Below are 21,967 nucleotides of genomic sequence, written 5' to 3'. Positions count from 1 at the left end.
ACTCATGGATGAAACCAAATAATAGCCTACACTATCATGGTGCCATGTGCATTTTTCACCAATCTGTCATCTCCCATTCTCACAACAAACACAGTTCACTTAAAAACCATATAATTCTTTTCCCTTCTGCTAACATAATTCAAAAGCCCTTGTGTCTACACCTTCACGGTATTGTCTACATTTTTTCACTTATTTATCATCTCCCATTCTCTCAACAAACACAGATTACCTAAAAGAACCATATAATTCTTATCACTTCTGCTAACCCAATTCAAAAGCTTTCTTGTCTACACCTTCACGGTAATGTTTACATTTTTTCATTTATCTATTATCTCCCATTCTCTCAACAAACACAGATCACCTAAAAGAACCATTTAATTATTTCCACTTCTGCTAACCCAAGTCAAAAGTCCTCGTGTCTACACCTTCCCTGTATTGTTTACATTTTTTTCATTTATCTGTCATTTCCCATTCTCTCCAAAAACACAGACCACCTTACAAATGATATACTTTCCACTGTTCTAACCCAACTGAAGCACCTTCGTTCTGTCTGCATTTCTAATCATTCTAATCATTCTTACTCATGGGTACATTCTTCTTCTAAATGCCAGCCATTTGAATTTTATAAGGTTTCAAATCATTGAAAACAGTAAATAAACATCGTAAGGACTTTGCAAGCTTATGAAGAATCCCCAGTCATTTTCTAAAAGAACGACGACTTTCCAGATTGATTAGAGGAAAACTGGAGGTCTAAAATGTGGCTCTTTCACATCCTTTCGATCATAGACGCACACACACTCTCATTCTCCTAAATGTCGTCAATTATTTCTATCAGGTTTTAATATCACTAAAAATATTAACCAAACCTTTCAAGGAATTTGCAAAGCTTAATATAAATCCTAAATCATTTCCTAAAAGAACGAAGACTTCCCAGATTAACTAAAAGAACGAAGGAATATAGAATGTCTAAAATAATGCCTCTTTCACATCTATGCTCTAAGAGAACCAAATCCTGGAGAAGAATAACAGGGAATAACCTAGATAAAAAGGAAAATATCCTTTAAGGAAAAAGGTGCCCTTCGTACCCGAGTTGAGGGCATATACGTACCCACGAGATCCTTGGCATAGAATGACCTGGGGTCCTTGCACAGTGCCACCAGTGCCATCACGTTCACTGCCAAGTAGCCTGTTGTCAGGGGCAGTTCTCTGTGCCTGAAAAGGAAAGGTTGGTCAGAATTTTGATGTGTCAATTTTGGTGTGCATTCCAATGTTACCAATGTATTTATATATATATATATATATATATATAATATATATATATATATATATATATATATACATATATATATATATATATATACAGGGTGTCCCATAAGTAACCAGGGCGCTTATGTTTACATAATAAAATTAATCTAATATCACATTTCTCTTCTATTTTTTAGAATAAGTTTACTTATTCATTGTGCAATAAGTTACTGGGCAATGAATAAAGCATAGCGAATGGTGAGTAGCATTCATCTATGAAGAGCACAATGAACAAGTAAAATTATTCTGAAAAATAGTAGAGAAATATGATATGAATTAAATTCTAGTACATACAAGTAAAGTGCCCCGGTTACTTAACGGGGGACCCCCTGTAATATTAACATATATATGTATAAATAATATATATATATATAATAATATATATATATATATATATATATATATATATATATATATATAATATATACAGGGGGTCCTGTAAGTAACCGGGCACCTACTTGTACTACAAAATAAGATTGAACTTAAATAAGATTTGAACTTAATTTAAGGTCCTTACTTCCACATCCTGAGTATCAACTCCAACTCCATCTGCTTGACGACCAGCTGAGCCTCCAGGTTGTCAGCCTCGAACCACGAGGCGTTGGCCAACTTCAAGGGCAGGACGGTGTGGGCAGTGTCGGTCCCCCAGCCGTAGTCTGGGTGCCTCTGGGACATGACGTAGTCGACAGCTCTCTTCAGGGCTGGCACGGCGATGGCCGGGTGGTCGTCCACTTCGTTCGGGTCGGGTTCTGCTCACGGGGAGAGAGAGGGAGAGAGATAAAGGGTTAGGTTCCTTAACTGAGAGAGAGAGAGAGAGAGAGGAGAGAGGCGGGAGGAGAGAGAGAGAGAAAGAGAGGGTTAGATTTCTTTAACTGAGAAGAGAAGAGAGAGGAGAGAGAGAAGAGAAAGAGGGTTATATTTCTTTAACTGAAAGCCAGACAGAGAGACAGAGAAAGAGATGAGAAGAGGAGAGAGTTGGTTAGGTTTCTTTGGTTCTTTAACTTTGAGACCCCCAACAGAGAGAGAGAGCGAGAGAGAGAGAGAGAGGAGTTGGTTTCTTTAAACTGAGAAAGAGAGAGAGAGAGAGAGAAGAAGAGAGAAGGGAGAGAGAGAGAGGGGGGGAGGGGTTAGGTTTCTTGGTTTCTTTAACTGAGACACAGAGAGAGAGAGAGAGAGAGAGAGAGAGAGAGAGAGAGGGAGGGTTAGGTTTCTTGATTTCTTTAACTGAGACACACTGACAGAGAGAGAGAGAGAGAGAGAGGTTAGGTTTCTTTAACTAAGAGAGAGAGAGAGAGAGAGAGAGAGGGTTAGGTTTCTTTAACTGAGAGAGAGAGAGAGAGAGAGAGAGAAGAGAGAGTCAAGCTTAAATTCAAACCTTCCAAACCTTAAAAAATATTTAAATATATAAACGAAAAAAGCTGAAACATTATTTCCTTGCCACCAAAACAACATTAACTTTCCTCATTTCCCCACCGATACTAACGGACAGACAGACACACAGACTGACAGATAGACAGACAGACAGACTTCCCAGCCACCAACGCTGCTCAAAAACAAGAGCGCAGGAGCGAGCGCTCAGACCACCTACGGCAGGATACCAGCGGCCTTACATAAAGGCGACTGTAACTTGTTTTTTTTGGACCCGGCTGACACTAATTTTGTTTAGCTGTTTTCCGGGCTAGGAGAGTTGAGGTTGGGGGTGGGGGGGATGGTTGGAGGGTTATAGAAGCTAATGAATCCCCTGCCCTCCCCCCTCCCAACCATTTCCTATTCCCCCGTAAAAGGAGCGAGAGAGAGAGAGAAAAGGCGACTCGCGCGCTAATTCTGTTTGAAAACTCTCGCCACACGTGTCCAGAATACGTTATAACCGATTCCTGGCATTTAACATGTAACTTTTAAGCCTTAAAACTCTCATTCGTGTAGAAAATGTACATCATTTAATTCCCTTTCCATTCCCCCTTCTTCTTCCATTTCTTCTTCATCTCCTTCTGCAGCAGAGGACGTCAAAGAGAGAGAGAGAGAGAGAGAGAGAGAGAGAGAGAGAGAGAGAGAGAGAGAGAGAGAGAGAATATTGATATTTGCAACCTCATTCAACAAATAAATCTTGGCCTTAAAACTCTGATTCCCCTATAAAAATGTGCATCAATTAATTTCTATCAACTCCCCCATCTTCTTCTTCTTCTTCTTCTTCTTCTCCTCCTTCTTCTTCTCCTCTTCTCTTCTTCTATTCTCTCTCCTCCTCCTCTTCTTCTTCCTCTTCTTCCTCCTCTTCTTCTTCTTCCTCGTTCTTCTCTTCTTCCTCTTTTCTCTTCCTTTTTTCTTCCTCCTTCTCCTTCTCCTTCTCTTTTCTTCTTCTCCTTAAGTTTCATAACTATTTCATGATTTTCTTGTGCTTATCTTGATTTTTTTATGAATAGACTCGTGTTTATTTTATAATTATGCCTCTGCTTCTTCTTCTTCCTCTTCTTCTTCTTCTTCTTTCTTCTTCTCCTGCAGCAGTAGCGGACGTCAAAAATGAAAAGAAAGAATGAGGGAGAAAATGGGGAAATTTGCGAGTCCGAAATCCGCCCTGGAGAAGAAAAGGCCGAAAGTTTTGGCAGAGTTTCTCCTTCAGAGAATTCTGAAAGGTTGCCAACTCTGACGGCCTGAACTTACGTAGTCTGAAGAAAACGGGAGACTTTACCAGTTTATATATACAGTTTGGGGAGGGTAAGATTCCCACTCCCCCACTTTTGCTTGGGATAGGCTGGACGAAAACATTCTTTCTTGAATTATTTTTTTTGTAATATACGCGCCAGTAAGATATTGCTGAAGTTAGCAGATTTTACATCATGAAGGTAACTGTTTAAAGAGATAATTGATGTTTTAAAATAAATTTCTAATTCCGCAATTTTTATATAGAGTTGAAATAAATTTAATATAATTTTCAGATATTTCGATGCAATGATGATATAAACTTTATTTTCATTTTTACTTTTATATAAAAGGATTCTTTGCTCATTGAACATACAAAAGAATAAGTAACTATACCTATTATAACCGTGTGCCTGTGTCGGTCTGTCTATATATAAAAATATGAACAGACACTTCAACAAAAGGAAAAAAAGTGAACAGACGTGAAATTTTGACCTCACCAGATTAACGTTACCATTTCTCTCATGTCCGTGTGTCTGTGTCAGGCTGTATATGTGTAAAAATTGAACAGACACTTCAAGAAAGGAAAAAAAAAAGAAGTGAACAGACTCATGAAATACTGACCTCACCAGACTAAACGTTAACATATCTCTCATGTCCATGTCTGTGTCGGTCTGTATATATGTAAAAATATGAACAGACATAAAAAAAAAAAGTTAACAGACACGCAAGATTCTGACCTCACCACCAGCCTACAGCCTACACGATTAGCACAGAGGAGCAAAATAGAAAAAAGCAGAGTCACCACTAACTCGCCTCGGCCGGGAAATACGACTTTTGTGTTGCTAACTGTCGTAATTTATTCTTTTCATGGCAAAGGATGACTTGTCGAGAATAGAACAGGCGAGAATTTGGGCCGAGGTCTGGTAAAAGAAAGTTATCCTTTTTTCATGCAGTTTTTTTTGACAGAGTTTAAGTGGATATTTCTTTTCCAACGGGAATTTGCAGTGAGGAAAGTGAGAGCAGATATGTTTTTTCAATTGGAATTTAGACTGAGGTTTTGTTAAAAAATATTATTTTTTTCAACCTTTAGGAGAGAGAAAGTAGATATTTTATCAATGTGAATTTCCACTCTGAAAAAAGTCTTTTTTTATGTTCAAGGGATGTACAAATAGGTATTTTTCTATGAGCATTCTAAGAAATACAATTCTCTTTTTTTTGACGTTGTCTAAAAAGGAAAGCAGATCCCTTTCCTGTGAAAATTTGGATTTAAGTCTGGAGAAAAACTATCTTTTCCAATGGAATTAGAGCAGAAGCATTGCGAAAGAAACTTTTCTCTTTCATTCATGTTTTAGGAAAGTAAAAGTGGATATTTTCCAATGTCAATTTGAACTGATGTCTTGTGAAAAAATAACCTTTTTATATTTTAAGGAAAGTAATGTAGGATATTTTTTCTTCAATGAGGATTTGCACTGTGAAGGAAAATTTTCTTTTTTTCAAGTCGTGGTAAAAAAAAGGGGGATATCTTTTTGAAATTGTGTGGATTATTTATCAAGCTTTTCCATTTTTACTCTTGAGCGAAGAGTCATTTCGATGGAACGAGAACTTGTTGAGTATCATACAAATACCCTTCCTTCTTTTAAAAAATTAAAATCAAATAATTTGTGAAAATTTATAGCCAAAATATAATGTTACACAAGAGCTCATTTTTTCTATCACAACTGGAGAATCCCTGTATAAATATAATGGCTTAATATTATGAAGCTTAAAAAAAATAACATCTCTTAAAAAATAATAATAAACCTCCCTTTATCGAAACATCATAAAAAAATGGATGGAAGTTTAGAAGAGTTTCCCCTTTCAGAGAATTTTCGAAGCGGCGCCAAAATCCGGGGGGGGGTGCCTTCGCTTCCCCCCCCCCCACCCCCCCCCCCCCCACCCAAACTTCCCTCCACTCGAAAGGGGGCCAAAGAAAACGGAATTTCTCTTTGTAACAGTGTAAGTCTTAGGATTTTTCCCCCCAAAATGGAATCTCTTTTCCTTTCCCCTTTCCTTCTCTATATGTACAGGAGGCCAATGTTATTTTTGACCCCGGGGTCAAGGGACTGGCTAAGAAGGTCAATTGGCCTGCCCACTGCCCAAGAAGGAATGGGGCGAGATGAAAAGGTGGATGAGAGGCTTTTAAAATTGTCTTTAGTTACGAGATTATACGAAGGCATCTCGCACCGATGATCGAAACCTCTTGGGTTTCAGTTAATGGACGAAACTGGTGGCCCAGTGCTGTCCAAAATGATGGTAGTATAAGAGAGAGTCGGGGTGGTAAGAGAGGCAGGACCGAGGCTAGGTGGCGGTAGTTCTAAAAGAGGATCTTATAACCATATACGTTATACGTGGAAGACCATGTGGGAATGTTGTGTTTTATTCTAAAAAGATTACACAATCTATTCCTATTGGACCATAGGAATTCCCACAGGCTCTCCAAGAAATAAGATCAAAGACTTTCATCAGGTTCTCCAAGTAAGACCCAAATAATTCCTTTGGGTTCTCCATCTAAGACCCAAGGAATTCCTACTGGTTCTCCATCTAAGAACAAAGAAATTCTTACTGGGTCTCCATCTAAGAACAAAGAAATTCCTACTGGTTCTCCATCTAAGAACAAAGAAATTCCTACTGGGTCTCCATCTAAGAACCCAGGGATTCCTTCTGGTTCTCAAACAAAGACCCATGAAATTCCTCAAAGATCTCTGTCTAAAATTTCCAAAAGGAAAGTCTAGGAATCAAGGAATTCCTACAGCTCCTCTTTATAATTCCCAAGAGACTCCTAGAGTCCTCCATCTCGAATTCCTGAAGAGGAAAGTCTAGGGATCAAGAAATTCCTACAGGTCCTCTATATAATTCCCAAGGAATTCCTCAAAGACCTCCATCTAAAATTCCCAAAAGGAAAGTCTAGGAATCAATAAATTCCTGCAGGTCCTCTATATAATTCCCAAGGAATTCCTAAAAGATCTCCGTCACAATTCCCTAAAGGAAAGTCTAGGAATCAAGAAATTCCTACAGGTCCTATCCATAATTCCCAAGAGACTCCTAGAGTCCTCCATGAAATTCTAGGAATCAAGAAATTCCTACAGATAATTTACATAATTCCCAAGGAATTCCTTAAAGACCTCCATCTCATCCCAAGGAATTCCTCAAAGACCCTCCATCTCATCCCAAGAAATTCTTCAAAGACCTCCATATCATCCCAAGGAATTCCTCAAAGACCTCCATCTCACCCAAGGGAATTCCTCAAAGACCCTCCATCTCATCCCAAGGAATTCCTCAAAGCCCTCCAGCTCATCCCAAGGAATTCCTCAAAGACCTTCAGCTCATTCCAAGGAATTCCTCAAGGACCTCCATCTCAAATTCCCAAAAGGAAAAAGTAGAACAATCCTCTACACTCCACGAAGTCATCGCGCCTCTCGGAGCCGAAGACCGAGGAAATACCTGGAACCTTCCTTCTGACGGAAAGTGAGGTGTTATGGGACTCAATAAGGAAGTTAATTCGTCGAGAACTCCGGAGGAATGACCCTAGGAGCCATTTTTCCTCACCAGGCGCCGAGGAAACTACCTCAGAGGGAGAGAGGCGAGGGGCACAAATTTTCTCATTTTCTCTTCATTCCTCTGGGAACGAGATTTGCTTGGGTTGGGGATAGGGGGGCGGGGGGGCGGAGTGGGGTTGGGAGGCAGGAAACGGGGGAGGAGGAGGAGGAGAGAGAAGTCTCGTCAGCTTGCTCCAAGCACAAGGAAATAATGGAGCTTGCCAGCCTTCTCTCTCTCTCTCTCTCTCTCTCTCTCTCTCTCTCTCTCTCTCTCTCTGGATTTCTTAATTCATATTTTTTTCTTTTCGATTTAAATCATAAATTGACACATTTGTACGTATGTCTCCCCCATCACCCTCACCCTCCCCCCCCTCCCTCTCTCTCTCTCTCTCTCTCTCTCTCTCTCTCTCTCCTCTCTCTCTCTCTCTCTCTGTGGATTTCTTTTTTTATATTTTGTTTTTCAATTGACATCACAAATTAATGTCTTTGTGCGTATGTCTTCTCTCTCTCTCTCTCTCTCTCTCTCTCTCTCTCGATTTCTTTCTTTATATATTTTTTGAAATTTGAATCACAAACTAATACCTTAGGATTTAGTTGTATCCAGACATTTACGAGACTATTTGTCGTTATATTTGTAATTCCTGTAAATATGCGTTTACACAGAAATAGATAAAAAGATAGACAAATAGACAGACAAAATCCTACAAAACCAGACGAACCCAAAAACTCGTAACAGGCTAATCATCCCGTTGCAAAATTCATAACATTTCGAGAGGAGAGTCAATCTTTGCTCATATCCATTTTTTCCCCCTTCGTCTTCTTTCGAGCACCGACGAGGCAATGACGCCATCTCAACTGCCGAGAGTGTTTGCTGGAATAGCAATCAGAGTCTCAAAGCTATCAGATACTCCTCGGAGAAGCACAATGCTATCGTGCACTCGTCAGGGTCCTTATCGCTGCTTGCTTGCTTGCTTCGTTTTGCGAAAAGTGTTTAGCTCAAGTTTCACTTTCATTTTCAGTTGAATTAGATGCGTTTTTTTTGGGGGGTGGGGGGAGGTATGAGTGAGTTGGAATGATGGTTTCTAATATTACGGATGGTTCACATGATAGTTACTTGTTTTTTTTTTTCACATCAAAAATCTTAGTTTTTACTTGTTATTTGAAGACGGTTAATCTTGCAAATGTTTTACGAGACAGTTACTTGTCTTTTCAACACATGAAAAGTTAATTATTGACGGCTGTTAATCTTATAAGGGTTTCACAAGACAGTCATTTGATTTCAAAACAGAACCTTAGTTTTTATTTATTTGTTATAAAAATGTTTCGATGGAAAGCATTTGTCAGTGAAATATTGGTGGAGATAGGTTATTTCATTGTGAAATTGAATAAGTGAAATTGATTCCAGTTAGACGTTATGTTAAAAGCCCTATGAAAGAGGTTAGACATGGAGTTTAGTTTAAAATTATAAAAACAGTTGCTATAAAAATTCGATCCCAGGCCGGTAAACGTTCCCCTTCTAAAAACCGTGGTGTTAAAATGATTATCATATCTAAAAACGGTTACATCCCAAAATGGCAGTTTTTAGATATGATGATCATTTTAACACCACGGTTTTTTAGAAAGAAAACGTTTACCGGCCTGGGATTGAATTTTTATAGCAACTGTTTTTATAATTTTAAACTAAACTCCATGTCTACCCTCTTTCATAGGGCCTTTAACATAACGTCTAACTGGAATCAATTTCACAATGAAATAACCTATCTCCACTAATATTTCACTGACAATTGCTTTCCATCGAAACTTTTTTGTAAACACCTGTACAAATTCTTGAACAATATCTTCCATCCTAAAATTAAAATACCAACAGTGCCAAAATTACGATTGTTTGCAAGTGTCCCATTTATTCATAAAAAAAATTTCTACCGTGAATTGAAACTGATAATAGAAAGTTTTTTCCTGCAATCGAATTAAGACTAATACCTTGCAACCCAATGAATATTAGATCTTTGTTTAAACACAAGGAGAAACTCAATCCACTGATGACTTCAGGAGTCGTATATCTATTTAATTACCCTAGATGTAATCTAGGGAAGTACGTCGGCTCCACACGGAGGTTACTCAAAGTGAAATTAGACTCTCATCGAGGCGTTAGCTATAGAACAGGTGTCAAATTTACTAATCCTGAGTTCATGTATACGCAAACTTACAAAGAAATGTAAACATGACATGAATTACGAAGATTTAAAATCATAGGCCAATCCCCTAACGAACAGCATTTAGCTATTTTAGAATCACTTTTCATTAAACAACTCGTTCCGCAGTTAAACACCCAGTCTTCCTCAACACCTCTGTATCTCTCGTGAGTTCAAGTCGAAGCTGACCCAGCCCGAATTATCACTCGGTCTGTGCTTTCAGCACCTTATGGTATTGACTCCTCCCTACTCTTCTACTTGTTTTTTATATTTGTAAACTTTTTAAACTTTTAATTAGTATTCCAAGTATGTGATTTTAATTTTTATTCTATCTTTTTTAGCTTGATAATGGGACTTCTATGTCTTGAAACGTCGCGACAATAAAAGTACATATAATGGGAAGAAAGGATTGTCCTTCACCTTGCATCGACTGATGTCTACTGGTTGATAGAACCGCCTTAAATATTCACTATATATATATATAGATATATATATATATATATTATAATATATATAATTATATATATATGTATATATATATATATATATATATATATATATATATATATATCTATACAACTGATTCATATTCAAAAAGTCCACGGAATAATTTTCCTATGAATAATCACCTTCCAGATTAGATTCAAAGAACACGAATTCCCTTCTCTGATTAGAAAAAAAAACGACTTCCAGGCAGGAAGAGACTGCGGGATAAAATGACAGTAATGAGGGAAGACTTGAAATGGAAAGGGAAAAATATCGCCGTTCTCCTTTTACCATTCCTTTCGAGTTGATTCGCTCCGCGCGAGAAATTCCCTCGACGTCGAGATGGGAAAAGGAAAGGAAAGGGGAAAAAAATAAATAAAAAACCAGGGAAGTTCTCCAGGCAACGGAGGTAACAAGAATGCAGAGAGTTAATTACTCTCGTAGATGAAAAGGGTGGTTGGTGGTGGTGGACTGCTCTCTCTCTCTCTCTCTCTCTCTCTCTCTCTCTCTCTCTCTCTCTCTCTCTCTGTGGAGGAAAATTAAAAGGATAAAACAATTATCATTGTGATGAAATATCTTTTATATTTTTCAGGGACTTTCCAGCATCCACTCCACTCACTCTCTCTCTCTCTCTCTCTCTCTCTCTCTCTCTCTCTCTCTCTCTCTCTCGGAAGTGTTAGAATGTTAAAATGATTATTATTTATGTTGGACGTAATGACAATTAACATTTTTATTTCAAAGACTTTTCATGAACCCCCCATCTCTCTCTCTCTCTCTCTCTCTCTCTCTCTCTCTCTCTCTCTCTCTCTCTCTCTCTCTCTGAAGGAAGTATTAAGAGGATAAAACAAATAGCATTATGCTGAAATATCTTTATACTTCTGATTTTTTATTTTAAAGGTGTTCGATCTCTCTCTCTCTCTCTCTCTCTCTCTCTCTCTCTCTCTCTCTCTCTCTCTCTCTCTCTCTCTCTGAAGGAAGTATTATGAAAATAAAACAATTTTCATTATGCTGAAATATCTTTATACTCCTGTCTTTTTTCTAAAGACGTTCTCTCTCTCTCTCTCTCTCTCTCTTCTCTCTCTCTCTCTCTCTCTCTCTCTCTCCACCTGAATGACTAATAGCCACGTAACGTATTCATCACTGACACTTTACAGAATGAAACTCGTAATGACACATCTCATTTTAAATGTCCTGCAGCAATGGATGAAGTATACACGAAATGTTTTATGATTTCATGATTCTCAAACTTTATGAGAAAAAAAATAGAAAGGAAAAATAATGAGTTTTTATTTTTCAAAAATTTTCTACAGCTAATCTGAGGTAATCGTTTCAAATGCAGCTAGTTGAAATGAAGATAATCAAGGCGTGATACGACCGCCAGCTTACACGGGACGCACGGAAGATTTTTTCCCCTCACACATAAGTTGAAAGTGTTAAAATCTACGGTCAAATAGATCCTTGTTTCACCAACGGAAATTAAAATAAATAAGTTATATCTTATTAGAAATAATTTTTCTCTACTGTTTAACTTTCACATTATTTATTTTTTACATTTTCATTTTAATAAATAAATCATAAATCTCCTATCCTAAAATTCCTGTATCTTAAACTCAATGCGAAACATTTTTTCAGGCCTTTTTAGGCGCTTTCATATACCTTTCCTACCCCCTTAACAACAATTACAACAAAAACAAAGTAGTTTGCAGACTTACTACCCGAGCAAGCGAAAAAACTGAAAACTGTAATGTATCTGAGCTAAAATTTCTAAATGCATGTTGTGAAAATGAAAATTTATTACAATAAATAAATAAAAAAGTAGGGGAAATAAACATTGTTATAAAAAAACTAGAAACTACAATATATCTGAGCTAACATTTACAGATGTATGTTGCGAAAGTGAAAATTTATTACAATAAATAAAAAAAAGAAATCGTGGAAATAAACATTGTTAAAAAAAGTAAGTGAAAATTTATTGCAATAAATAAAAGAAAAATAGTGGAAATCAGCTAAAAACTACAATATATCTGAGCTCAAATTTCCAGATGCATGCTGTGAAAATGAATATTTATTACAATAAATAAAAAGAAAAGTAATGGAAATAAATATTGTTATAACAAACTAAAAACTGCAATATATCTGAGCTAACATTTACAGATACAGGGTTGAAACTGAAAATTTATTACAATAAATAAGAATAAAAATCGTTAAAATTAATTTATTACAAAAACAAAAACTAAAAAAATATCTAACCGGACTAATGCCCCTGGATAAACCAGCTCATAACAGCCCTAAAAGCAGCATTTTGTAAAAAAAATAAATAAAGAAATAAATAAAAATGCCGTGAAGATGAAAATTTATAACAAAAAAGAAAAATGAAACATGTGAAAATTAATTTATTACAAAAACAAAAACTATCAAAATATATATGACCAGATTAATGCCCCTCTAGAAACCAGCTGATAACAGCCTTAAAAACAGCATTTTCTAAAATAAAAATAAATAAAAATAAATAAATAAATAAATAAATGAATAAATAGATAAATAAGTAAATAAATAAATAAATAAAAAAATAAAAATGCAGTGAAGAAGAAGATTTATTACAAAAACCTGCCTTTTGTAAAAAAAAAAAAAAAAAAAAAAAAAAAAACAAAAAAAAAAAAAAAAAAAAAAATACCCTGTGGCACTTCTTCCTGTTTCCTCTCGTAGTAGCCATCTTGCTTGGTGAGACGTACCCGCGTGAAGTCAGATTAATCAACAGATCTCACAAGTTCTATCGGTGATAAGATTAGTGTGAAAATTAGTAGGATAAAGCGTCTTCTAAGTTAGTTTATCAAGTGTAATACTATAAATCAGAACAAGATGGCAGTAAGTTTCCAACTGCGGAAGAGGTGGCATAATTTGGCGTGTTTAGCAGATTCGCAATACGATGAGTAGCAGGAAGGGAACTGGCATTTCTCATCTATGAAAATCAGCAACAGTCCTGAACCAAAAAGATACAAAAAGCATTCATAAGATATATTAGAAGGATATAATCTTCAAAACTGGAACAAATCTAATGAAAACATCTTGAAAATAATTGAAGAAGTTCCAAATAAAATCCAAGTGGTCAAGAGACTCATAAAGAAAATATACATAAACCAACATATTCCGACAAAGAAAATGAATAAGGTGAATCTTGTGAATATCCTAATTGATGCATTAGGAAAAAAGAATGCCAAAAGCATGCAAACTGTGTAAGGTTGGTATAGCATAGTCAATCCACAAAACCTAATCAGAAAATGTGCTGCATGCAACATTCCGACCCATCCACAGTGTGCTGAGGTAATACAAGATTTGAGAAAAGATACAAGAATTTTTTGTTCAACATGTCTATCATGGATAGACAATGTTATTAAATCAAGATTGAATGTACAAATAGTTGAGGATGAAGAAGAAGATGGAAGGAAGAAGAAGAAGAAGAAAAAGGAAGAAGAGGAAAACGAAGAGAAAAAGAAGTAAACAAAAATGAAATGACAGAAAAAAATAATAAAAGGAAAAACAAAGAACAAGATAAAAGTATGGATGCAGAGATACTCATTGATACTACATATGAGGCAATAAAGCAGCATACCTACGAAGAATAAATTACGATATGACAACAGAAAAGCAAATCCCGAAGAGGCTCTACCCAGATCTATACAATGACAAAGGGAAAGAAGAAAAATAGACAAGAAAGACAAAATCTGCAACCTTTTGAAAAGAGGGAATTGCAGATTTGGAGAAAGATGTTACTACAAACATCCTAAGATATGTCAAAACTATGAAATATATGGTAATGTGCATACTTAGATGGATATGGGGATGATTGCAGAGATCTGCATCCCCAAAATATGTAAAAACCTGAAGGAAAAGGATGTAAGTTCGACAAAAAACTGCAAATATATGCACCCTGTAGCAATGAATCATAATCAAATAAATAACCAACCAAGTAATAAATCCAAAATAAGAAAAAAGAAACAAATAAGAGAGAAATCAAGAATATCAGGTAAAAGAGAAAAGCAAACCACCAATGAGATATGCAGAGGTGTCAGCAAAAAATTCAAAGCATCAGCTCCGAAATTCTACTCAAGAGATAATAACTGTATTTATTATGCAAGAGGATATTGCAGAAAAAACGGAGAAAATTGCAGATTCAGACACAAAATATGACAATTATGATGAAGGAAGATCAAAATATTATGGAAAAGTTGGATTTTTTAATAAGTCAGAATTTCTGGAAATGAAAAAAGAAGAACAACATACCAGAACAGGAAAGAGACATGGGAAAATCCTTATTACTACAGTATTAAATGAAGGAGAAAACACGCAAACCATCATAGTGATGAATGCGCAGGTTTAGTTACGAGTAAACTCAAAAGAAAAATAGAGTACTTAGAAGAACTAACCCAAAATGAAAAGAAAATAGATATAATGAATATAAGTGAAACCTGGTATTCCCAAGAGCTGGGAATGATGATCAAATAAAAGGGTTCCAAACTTATAGATCAGATAGAAAAAATAGGAATCAAGGGGGAACCGCAATATATGGGAAAGACAAAAAACAAGGAAAAATATATGAGAAATATAGTAACTCAGAATGTGAACTAATAGCGGTAGAATTTGAATCTGAAAAAATTGTGAATGAACATAGTTAATATATAGACCTCCTAATACTAAAGAGTTTGACTTAATAATTGAAAAAATTGGATGATATATGTATAAATCTAGGCAAGGACTGGACTATTCTCCTATCTGTGACTTCAACTTTCCTTTCGTAGAATGGAAAAAGAAAACGAACGAATAGGAGATTGTGGTGTACTTATACATATAAAAAAGAGAGATAATAGTAGTGCAGAAGATAAGAGGCAATTTGAAAAGCTATTAGATATGCTACTAGAATACAACATTCAACAAATAAATCACCTGCCAACAAGAAAGGAAAATACTTTAGACCTAGTATTTGTGAACGAGATGAATTATGTTAAAGAAATAATAGTTTATAATGCGAGTATTTCAGACCATAATGTCATAGAATTAACAGTTCATTCCAAAGCAAGTGAAAATAGAGATAAGCAAGAAATGAAAAAGTGGGAAGGATATGGAAAATACAACTTCTACAGTAAAAATATAAAATGGTCAGAAAATTAATGAAGATTAAACAAAGATTGGGATAACATTTTCGTAAGTGATGACTAAGGTAAATACGGAGATATTATATAAAAATATGGAGAAAAATAGTGGAAAAATATATACCGAAGAAGAAAAGTAAACAATCATTCATGCATACCAAGAGACAGAAGGATCTTGTTCCAGAAAATCAGAAAGTGGAAAAAAGGTCTTGCAAAAGAAACAAATGCATGGAAAGTTATAGAACTAAAAAGTAAGATAGAAAAATGCAGACAAAAGATTATACAATCAAAAGAAAAATGAAAAACGGGACTTGGAAGAAAAAACCCTATTAATATCAAGCAAAACCCCAAAAACTATATACTCATATGCAAGAAGATGAATAAAAGAAGAATAGAAATAGGCCCTCTGAGAATGAAGGGAGATTAACGAATGAAAAAAAAGGAAAAAAAAATTTGCAACATACTGGCAGAACGATATAAGAGAGAATTCACCCCTAGAATAGATAATGAGATAATGATATAGAATAATAAGGGATGAAAAAAATAGTGAATATTTAGCTGACATAGATATTAATGAAGCTGATATTGTGCAGGCTATTAATGAAATTAAAAATGGAGCTGCTGCAGGGCCTGATGGAATTCCTGCTATTTTGTTAAAGAAAGTAGTTCATTCTATCGCAAAGCCACTTGCAATATTATTAAGACAAAGTGTAGATACAGGCAAGATTTTATGTATGAGCACAAATTAGCATATATTACCCCTACTTTGCAAAAGTGGATCAAGACTAGAGGCAAGTAATTATAGGCCTGTGAGTCTAACATCACATATTATGAAAGTGTATGAAAGGGTAAGAATGAAGAAAAATATTATGAAACATTTAATAAAAAATAATTTGTTTAATAAAGGACAACATGGTTTCGTACCCGGAAAAAGTACACAAACCCAACTGTTAGTCCACCGTGAGAAAACATATTCAAAAATATGAAAAAGCGGAAATGAAACAGATGTGGTTTATTTAGACTTTGGCAAAAGCTTTTGATAAAGTAGACCATAATATATTAGCGAAGAAAATTAGAAAACATATCGTGGATAAAGTAGGAAGATGGTTAAAAGAATTTTTACACAACAGAAAACAGATAGTTATTGCAAACGACGAGAAATCGATGAAGCCAAGGTAATATCCGGTGTGCCGCAAGGTACGGTGTTAGCTGCAATACTGTTTGTTTATTATGATTGAAGACATAGACAATAATGTTAAGGATTCGGTAGTGAGTAGTTTCGCAGATGACACAAGAATAAGTAGAGAAATTACTTGTGATGAAGATAGGAACGCTCTACAAAGAGACCTTAACAAAGTATATGATTGGGCAGAGGTAAAATAGGATGGTATTTAACTCTGATAAATTTGAATCAATAAATTATGGAGACAGAGAAAGAAAGCTATATGCATATAAGGGACCTAATAATGAGACCATCACAAATAAGGAAGCAGTTAAAGACCTTGGTGTGATGATGAATAGGAACATGTTATGCAATGATCAAATAGCAACTCTGTTGGCAAAATGTAAAGCAAAAATGGGAATGTTACGAAACGGGCACTTCAAAACAAGAAAGCTGAACACATGATTATGCTTTATAAAAACATATGTTCGTAGTCCACTTAAAGAATATTGCAATTATGATATGGTACCCACACTATCAAAAGGATATTGCACAAATAGAGAGTGTACAAAGGTCCTTTACAGCTAGAATAGAAGAAGTTAAGGACCTAGACTACTGGGAAAGACTACATTCCCTTAAATTATATAGTCTAGAAAAGGAGAAGAGACGCTACATGATAATTCAGGCATGGAAACAGATAGAAGGAATAGCAGAAAATATCATGGAACTAAAAAATATCAGCAGCAAGCAAGCAGGTAGATTAATAGTGCCCAAAACTATACCAGGAAAAATAAGGAAAGCACACAGGACATTAATCCACTACGCACCAGCATCGATAATGCAGGGGGGGCGTCTATTCAATTGCGTTTGCCAGCTCATCTGAGGAATATATCAGGAGTGAGCGTAGATGTTTTTGTTTTAAGAATAAGCTTCGACAAATATCTAAACTGCATCCCAGACCATCCAAGATTGGAAGATGCAAAATATACCGGAAGATGTACTAGCAACTCTCTGGTAGACATTAGAGGTGCCTCACACTGAGGGACCTGGGGCAACCCGAACAAGATGTAAGGTCTGTAAGGTAAGGATCATCGTGACAGTAGCACACGAGAGAAGGACGTGGACCAGAGGTAATGGCGTATATATTCCCCTCCTGCTGCAGGAGGCTATTTTGTTGATGTCCAGAAGGGCGTGGTCGCGGAAAAGAGTGAGGAAGGCCGCTCTGAAGGACGTACTAATCATCCTCGTGACCTGCTCTCTCTCTCTCTCTCTCTCTCTCTCTCTCTCTCTCTCTCTCAGAGAGAGAGAGAGAGTTCTGTCACGCTAGTCAGAAGGTCATGACACTGACTTGGTTTTTTGTTTCTTATTTAATTAATTAATTAATTAATTAATTAATAAGATACTGAGAATCCGTTTATTGTTTTCTATTTGAATATTTTATAAATATATAGATTAATTAATCAATTAATTATAAACAGAGGTTTTTTTATTGTTTTCTATTTGATAGAATGATGAATAGATAAATAAATAAGTAAATGAATACATTAATTAAGTAGTTAATTAATTGTTAATAAACAGAGAGTTTACTGTTTTTTGTTTGAATGTTTGATAAATAAATAGATAAATAAATAGATAAATTAATTAATCAAAAATAAGAAGCAGAGTTTATTTATTGTTTTCTATGCGAATAACTGATTAATTAGTTAATTAATTAATTAATTAATCAATTGATAACAAACATAGAGGTTTTATTATTTTTCCCTATTTGAATATTTAACAATTAAATCGTTAAATAAATGAACTAATTTATTTATAAATGAATATACGAGTAAAAAACGAGCAAATAAATAAATAAATGTACTCTGTTAATAAAGACAAAAAGGAGAGTAATTAAAAGAATCTCTCTCTCTCTCTCTCTCTCTCTCTCTCTCTCTCTCTCTCTCTCTCTCTCTCTCTCTCTCTCAGACGAGAGAAGTTTAAAAACGCAATTAAAAGCACCAGTGTTCATATTATCCAACAGACGACAACTTGGTGATTGAAATTAGATTCTTTTATGAATCGTATTCTTTTATTTTTCACTGTTTTAATTTGTATCTTTCACTCATTTTTATATTATATTTATTTTTCCGCAATTTTTCTCATTTTTAAATATTTATTTCTACTTTATTTCTTCTGTTAGTTTTCTTTCATTTGATGTTCCAACAACATGCGAAGCTTTCCTTTGTCCTTTCCATACCAGAGAGAGAGAGAGAGAGAGAGAAAGAGAGAGAGAGAGAGAGAGAGAGAGAGAGAGAGAGAGAGAGAGAGAGAGAGAGAGAGAGATTCATATTGTATCTTTTAAACTTAGAGTTTTTCGTATAATTCAGCTAGTGGTCAGGTCTCTTAGCAAAGTACCACAGAGAGAGAGAGAGAAGAGAGAGAGAGAGAGAGAGAGAGAGAGAGAGAGAGATTTCTTCTTTACTATTTAATGTCTATAAAAAACAATTAATTCCCCAATTTCTCTTTTTTCCCATTTTTTTTTCTAGCCTATTCACCATCCGAGAAAACAATTCTTTCCCAAAAAAGGAGACTTTAGAGAAACCTAAAATCTCTCTAGACTTCGTTGGCTTTAGAAGCTCAAACACATCCCCCCCCTTACCCCTTCCCATTCCCTCAACCCCAGCTCCTCCCCCTAACCTCTCAACACCACATAAGAAACACTAATCCCCCCCACCCTACCCCTCCCTCCCCTCCAACTTTCCCAAATCCTGCCGAATTACTTCACAGGAACCGAAGGCCTTTTTGTTGCAAAGACCCGCAAGGAGTCTTTCCTAAGGGAGTCTTACCAAAGGGTCTTCCCCCCAAGGGGGTCTTTCCTTTCCCAAGAAGGGGTTTTACCAAACCACTTCACCAACTCTTCGGACTCACTGAGGGAAGACCTCAAGGAGTCTTTCCTGAAGTAGTCATACCAAAGGGTCTTACCCAAAGAGGGGGGTCTTTCCCCCAATGGGGTCTTTCCTCTCCCAAGGGGTTTTACCAAACCACTGAGGAAAACTCAGGCGGACAGTTGGCTTGAGACGCTGAAGGGAAGGCCCCCAATCACCGTAGGAAAAGAAGGGGTAAGAGAGGAACTCAGGAAGAACTTAGGAAGCTCAAAAAAAAAAAAAAAAGGAAGGAAGGCCCAGACCTTCCTCTTCCTCCTCCTTCCTTCTTCCCTCTTCCTTCTTCCTGCCTTTCAGACCCAAATCAACTTCTTCCTCCCCTTCTTTTCCTATTCATTCCAGATGCGCCTGGAAAGAGCTACTGGATTTCCAGGTTTTAAGAAAAAAAGGAATTCTTTGAGGGTTACTCGTCAGGGTGAATTTTGGGCACTTGGAGTTCTGTTTCTGGAATGGGTCTCTCTCTCTCTCTCTCTCTCTCTCTCTCTCTCTCTCTCTGTGTGTGTGTGTGTGTGTCGATCCTTAAACATAACCCATGAGAAAATCATTAGATAATCTTTCTGTTATTCACCTTAATAATAATATGCTTAAAAAAGCTTACCATTTCGACCCTGTCTTATCATAAGATAAAGTTAGATTTTTTTTTTATCCAAATAAAAAATATCATATTTTATTTATTTTGCTTATTTTTTCATCCACAAATTGGATCACTAAAATTTCCCCGTATATATGTATAAAGTAAAAGTGTACCCTAATACGTACTTATATAAAAATATATGTATTTATTTAAATAGAATTAAAATAAATCTTACAGTGGCACTGTACTTGTCTTCTGATGCTCAGATGTCAATAAAGAATATATTTCTATCTATCTATCTAGCTATTATTCTGTCTGTCTATCTAATACATGAATTCCTTTGGATGAGGCTGCAAGCTCTACACCCTTTAATACCTCAAGGTTCGAACCAACACAGCTAACTAACTATCAAGTACATAATTCAAAGCTTAGATCCATTATAGTCAAACCTGGATACACAAACTTGTAGAATCCATTCAATAAAGTTGTATGAAACGCCTGATATAAGACAGGTGCCAAAAGATGGCTTAGCGAACTTGACCTATAGAGAACCCGGGAGTTCACGAACCTTAAAACTAACCTTAGACTTCTGGGTCAAGCAGCAATAGTTCAGGATGAGAAGCCTTTTAAAAAAGAGTAACTTTATTAATAGATCTCGGTTCTCAGACAAACGTAGCTAACACCCGTGCGGACAAATGGACGACCAGACAAGACGGAAAAGCCAACAGACGCATAAACGAGACAAACGTGATGCCAACAGCGTAGAGGAAAAAAAAAAGACGAACGGAACGAGACAGGCGCCGATCAAACTGTTTTTATTTTAATTTTTTTCAGTAAAACCAACATTAGAGCGAGTAAGCTCAAATGTAGTTCCCGGCTTATGTCAGAGAGAGAGACACACACACAGAAAAAGAGAGAGAGAGAGAGAGAGAGAGAGAGAGAGGAGGGGGGGGGGGATATCGGTCTTAGGATTAGTAGAGGGGAGAAGAATAGCATTTTCGTAGCTGGAGAGAGAGAGAGAGAGAGAGAGAGAGAGAGAGAGAGAGAGAGAGAGATTATAAGTCTTAGGATTAGTAAGAGCAGGAAAAGAATAAGTATTCCGTAACTGTGAGAGAGAGAGAGAGAGAGAGTGTAGAGTAGAGAGAGAGACAGAATGAAAAGAGATACACATAAGACGAGAGAGAGAGAGAGTTGTGTGGGGGGGGAGTTGGGGAGAGTCCACGACCTTTGAAAATGTTTTAGTAATTCTGCTTCCTGCCTCTCCCGGCCATTAACTCTTCTCAAACAGTCATAAAAAAAACGTGCGCATGACTGAATATTTTTTGCATCTCTTTCCAAGGTTGCCTGACTGCGTGCCTGCGCGCACGCGCACGAGCGAGCTAGCTAGCTGGGTACGTGAAGGGAATATGAACTTGCAGAGGACCAGGGATATATTTTGTACTGTCACCTAAGAAATGGTATAGTGGAATGTATATATATATATATATATATTATATATATATATATATATATATATATATTATATATATATATATATACATAAATATATATATATATATATATATATTATATTGTATATACATAAATATAATATATATATATATATATGTGTGTGTGTGTGGTGTGTGTGTGTGTATGTGTGTTGTAACAAACGTACATATACGTGTATATTTGAGGGAGTGAGCGAATGTATATAAAATGTGTGTGATTTTTTTTATCCATTTACAAATTTTCCAGGAATTTTGCTGTATATATATGTTTGTGAGAGGAGAGAGAGAGAGAGAGAGAGAGAGAGAGAGAGAGAGACAGACAGACAGACAGACAGACAGACAGACAAGACAGAGCATATATAATGTCCGTGCCTTGGATTTTTAAAGACACATTATCATTTAACCTAAGCCAAAAGTTTTTATTTTAATCCATTTACAAATTTTCCCAGATGCTGTAAATACTTATTGTTTTGTGTGT

At 36.0% G+C, this 21,967-nt stretch overlaps 1 protein-coding gene across 1 annotated transcript in view; it reads right to left on the bottom strand.

Annotated features, from left to right (window-relative positions):
• LOC135209085 (uncharacterized protein CG3556-like) overlaps positions 1 to 2,050 on the bottom strand; it is a 15,648-nt gene extending 13,598 nt beyond the window's left edge. The window contains exons 1-2 of the mRNA XM_064241675.1: positions 1,823 to 2,050; positions 1,109 to 1,212 (exon numbers count right to left, since the gene is read on the bottom strand). Of these exons, the coding sequence (XP_064097745.1) occupies positions 1,109 to 1,212; positions 1,823 to 1,980 (262 nt within the window). The 5' untranslated portion in view covers positions 1,981 to 2,050. The remainder of the gene's footprint in view (positions 1 to 1,108; positions 1,213 to 1,822) is intronic.
• Between the last annotated feature and the right edge of the window lie 19,917 nt (positions 2,051 to 21,967).

The sequence above is a fragment of the Macrobrachium nipponense genome, chromosome 37 (genome assembly GCF_015104395.2).
Source record: "Macrobrachium nipponense isolate FS-2020 chromosome 37, ASM1510439v2, whole genome shotgun sequence".
Lineage (NCBI taxonomy): Eukaryota > Metazoa > Arthropoda > Malacostraca > Decapoda > Palaemonidae > Macrobrachium > Macrobrachium nipponense.
The sequence above is the reverse complement of the archived record's forward strand: the minus strand, read 5'-3'. Positions and strand labels throughout refer to the sequence as shown.